The sequence below is a fragment of the Eimeria mitis genome, genomic scaffold (genome assembly GCF_000499745.2).
Source record: "Eimeria mitis Houghton genomic scaffold, Emh_scaff1890, whole genome shotgun sequence".
Classification (NCBI taxonomy): Eukaryota; Apicomplexa; class Conoidasida; order Eucoccidiorida; family Eimeriidae; genus Eimeria; species Eimeria mitis.
The window spans coordinates 6,546-9,614 of NW_013570213.1; the positions used below are offsets into that span (position 1 = coordinate 6,546).

Genomic DNA, 3,069 nt, shown 5'->3' on the forward strand with positions numbered 1-3,069 from the left:
TCAACGCTGGGGAAGCGTAAGGCATTGAGGTCAGCAGCAGCAGCAGCAGCAGCAGCAGCTGCTGCTGCTGCTGCTGCTGCTGTTGCATTTGCTGCAGCGGTCTCGGGGGTATGAACTAAAGGACCAGTCATGCCATCCTGCTGCTGCTGCTGCTGCTGCTGCTGCTGCGAGTCTTGGTTCTGCTGCTGTGGCTGTTGCTGCTGCACATCGTGCTGCTGCTGCTGTGGGTGCTGCTGATGCTGCTGTTGCTGCTGCTGCTGTTGCTGCTGCTGCTCCTCTTGCTGCTGCTGCAGTCGAGGGTCCCCTTCTGGCTGGGTGGGGCGAGATGAAAAACAGCAGCGGCTGCTGCTGCTGCTGCTGCTGCTGCTGCTTAAAGGCAGCAGTCTTTGCTGCTGCAGTGCACGAAGGCTGCAGCCGCAAGAGAAGCAGCAGCTCCAGTTACTGTATCCTCTGCTGCTGCTGCTGCTGCTGCACCAGCTACTGCCATATCTGCCGCTGCTGCTGCTACTGCTGCTGCTGCTGCTGCTGCTGCTACGCAGACAGGCGAGAGCTGCTGATGCCTTGAGGCCCTGCTGGCGCTGGAGGGCTGTTTGCTGCAGCAGCTGCTGCAGCTTGAGGATTGTCTTGCTGCTGCTGCTGCTGCTCATCCTGAACTTGCTGCCGCTGCTGTTGCTGCTGCTGCTGCTGCTGCTCTTGCTGCTGCTGCTGCTGCTGCTGCACAGCTACAAGCTGCAGCAGTTGCTGTGTGCCCCCAAATATCTTTTGTAAGAGCTGCAGCAAATGGGCATCTTATGATGGTCTCCTGCTTGTAGTGTCTTCAGCCTCAGCAGCAGCACTCTCTGCTGCTGCTGCTGCTGCTGCTGCTGTTGCTGCTGCTGCTGCTGCTGCTGCTGCTGCTGCTTGCATGACCCGCTTCAGCTGCAGCACCAAACATATCTCCACAGCAATTTTTTAAAAAAGAAAAAAAACTATTGAGGGTTCACTTCTTAGCAAAACCCAATTCCGCCTGAAGGCCCCCACGGGGCCCCCGAGGGGCCCCCCAGGGGGCCCCCCGCCCCCGCTCCTGGGGGGCCCCCCACCCCCCCCCTGGGGGGCCCCCCCGGGGGGCCCCCCTGAAACACAGAGGAGGGGGGCCCCTGTGGGGTTGTGTTGTGGGGGGAGTTTATGTCGATTGAAGCTGAAAAAGTATTGATGATAAATATTTGTTTTTATTTTGTGGGTGAGAGGAGAAAGAATAAAAAAAAAAACAAAAAAAACGAAACAGCCAGCTGCCCGCATAAACCCCTCGCAGTTGTCCTTTTGTAGCACCACACATAAGCTTGCTGCAGCAGCAAACACAGCTTTGCTGCAGCAGCTGCAGCAGCTGCAGCAGCTGCAGCAGCAGTGGCAACAAACCCTGGACTCTCACTCCAGCTGCCTCTGCTCAGCCCTCTGGGGCCCTGACCTTCTCAGAGGCAAATTGGGGCTGCATGCGATCGGCGAAAGAAAACTGTAAAAGCTGCTGCCACCTGTGACATGCTGTTGTTAGCTATAGCTAGCTGTAGCTAGCTATGGCTAGCTAGCGCCAGCTATTTCTGCCTGTAGCTAGTTAGTGTGTCGGTAGCTGTGGCTAGATTTGCCCAGCTGTGGCTATCTGTGGATATTTGTGGCTAGCTGCAGCTATGTATGGCTAGCTGTGGCTAGCTGCGGTACTTATGGTTAGCTGTGGTTAGCTGTGGTTAGCTGTGGCTAGCTGTGGTTAGCTGTGGCTAGCTGCACGGTGTGGCTGGCTTAGTGCTGCGGGGACGATGGCAGCGGCAGGCTGCAGTGTATAGCCAGAAAAAAGTTGCAGAGCCTGGATGTTCAAAGACAAAATATTTAAAGTGAAAGTTTCCTCACAAGAGCAGTGCTTGTTGCTGGTGCGGATGCTGCTGACGATGCTGCTGTTGCTGCTGCTGCTGCTGTTGATGATGCTGCTGCTGCAGGAGACGCTGAACATCTTCTCCGAGTCCATCGGGCGGTGAACCGACAGACAATCCAAAGACATGGAGACAAAAGACACAAAGAGACAGAAAAGTAGAGACAAAAAATAGAGACAGATAACTAGTCTGTCTCTGTTTGTCCGTGTCTATCTGGCTGTCTCTGTTTGTTTGTCTGAGTTTTCTCTCTCTATTTGTCTGTCTCCTCTGTCTTACGCCGCCCGTATCTTTGCTTTTTCTGCCTACCCAGGGTGCAGCATGGTTCCTTCAGGCAACTCGACAGGCTGTCTCACCGACCCCCAGCAAGTCCCCCACAGGGGCTTGCTGGGGGTCGTTGAGATGCTCAGTGGAGTTCAAGAAAGTATTTGTGTAGGGTTTAGGGTTTAGGGTTTAGGGTTTAGGGTTTATAAGTTTCCCGGTATATTTTATTCAAAGCAAGGTAGGATCCAAGGAGTGGGGGGCTTCGCTCGTCATCACCAGCAGTACTCCTCCCCGCCCACAGCTCCTTCTACGATTCCAGTCCTTTGCTGCCGCTGCATGCAAGAGGCTTCGGGGCCCTACCTGAACTCACCCACATAGAGGGGTAGCACCCCACACGAAAGTTTTCTGCGGTGAAGACTAGGAGGGGCCCCCACCGGGGCTTGCTACGGGGACAGTGAGGCACTCAATCAGTTACAAATATTATTATATTTGTAGCTGGGTTCTCTTTGGAGGCCCAAGCTGCGGAGATGAATGTGTTAGAGAGCTACCAAGTGCAGTTCAGCGGAGCTGCGGGTGAGGGGGAGATGCAGCCCGTGAAGGCCCTGGGATCCCCTGGGATCCGATCCCCACCAGTAGGGGTCCTGCTGGGGGGAGTTTCTCACAACCTCGTCTCTGCCGGCCCCGGGGGCCCTTGCCCCCGCGCGCCCGGCAAGCAGCCTGCGGCTGGAGGGGGAGCGAGCTGCTTTCTGTAGATTCTTTTTTATTGTAATAAATTTTCTTTGAGTGCAGCTACCGGCTCCCCTTGAGGAAGACCGAGGAACCCTGCTACACAGGAGGCTGCCTGTAGTGAATACTCCCTACAATCACGGCAGCAATGCCGTGCTCGTTGTTAAGTGAGTGAGATTTGTAT

General features: G+C 55.3%; 1 protein-coding gene across 1 annotated transcript in view; it reads right to left on the reverse strand.

The window, feature by feature from the left end:
- EMH_0045330 (uncharacterized protein) overlaps positions 1 to 647 on the reverse strand; it is a gene marked incomplete at both ends in the record, with an annotated part of 1,766 nt that extends 1,119 nt beyond the window's left edge. Inside the window, one exon of the mRNA XM_013496059.1 lies at positions 1 to 647. Within this exon, the coding sequence (XP_013351513.1) occupies positions 1 to 647 (647 nt within the window).
- Positions 648 to 3,069: the final 2,422 nt, after the last annotated feature.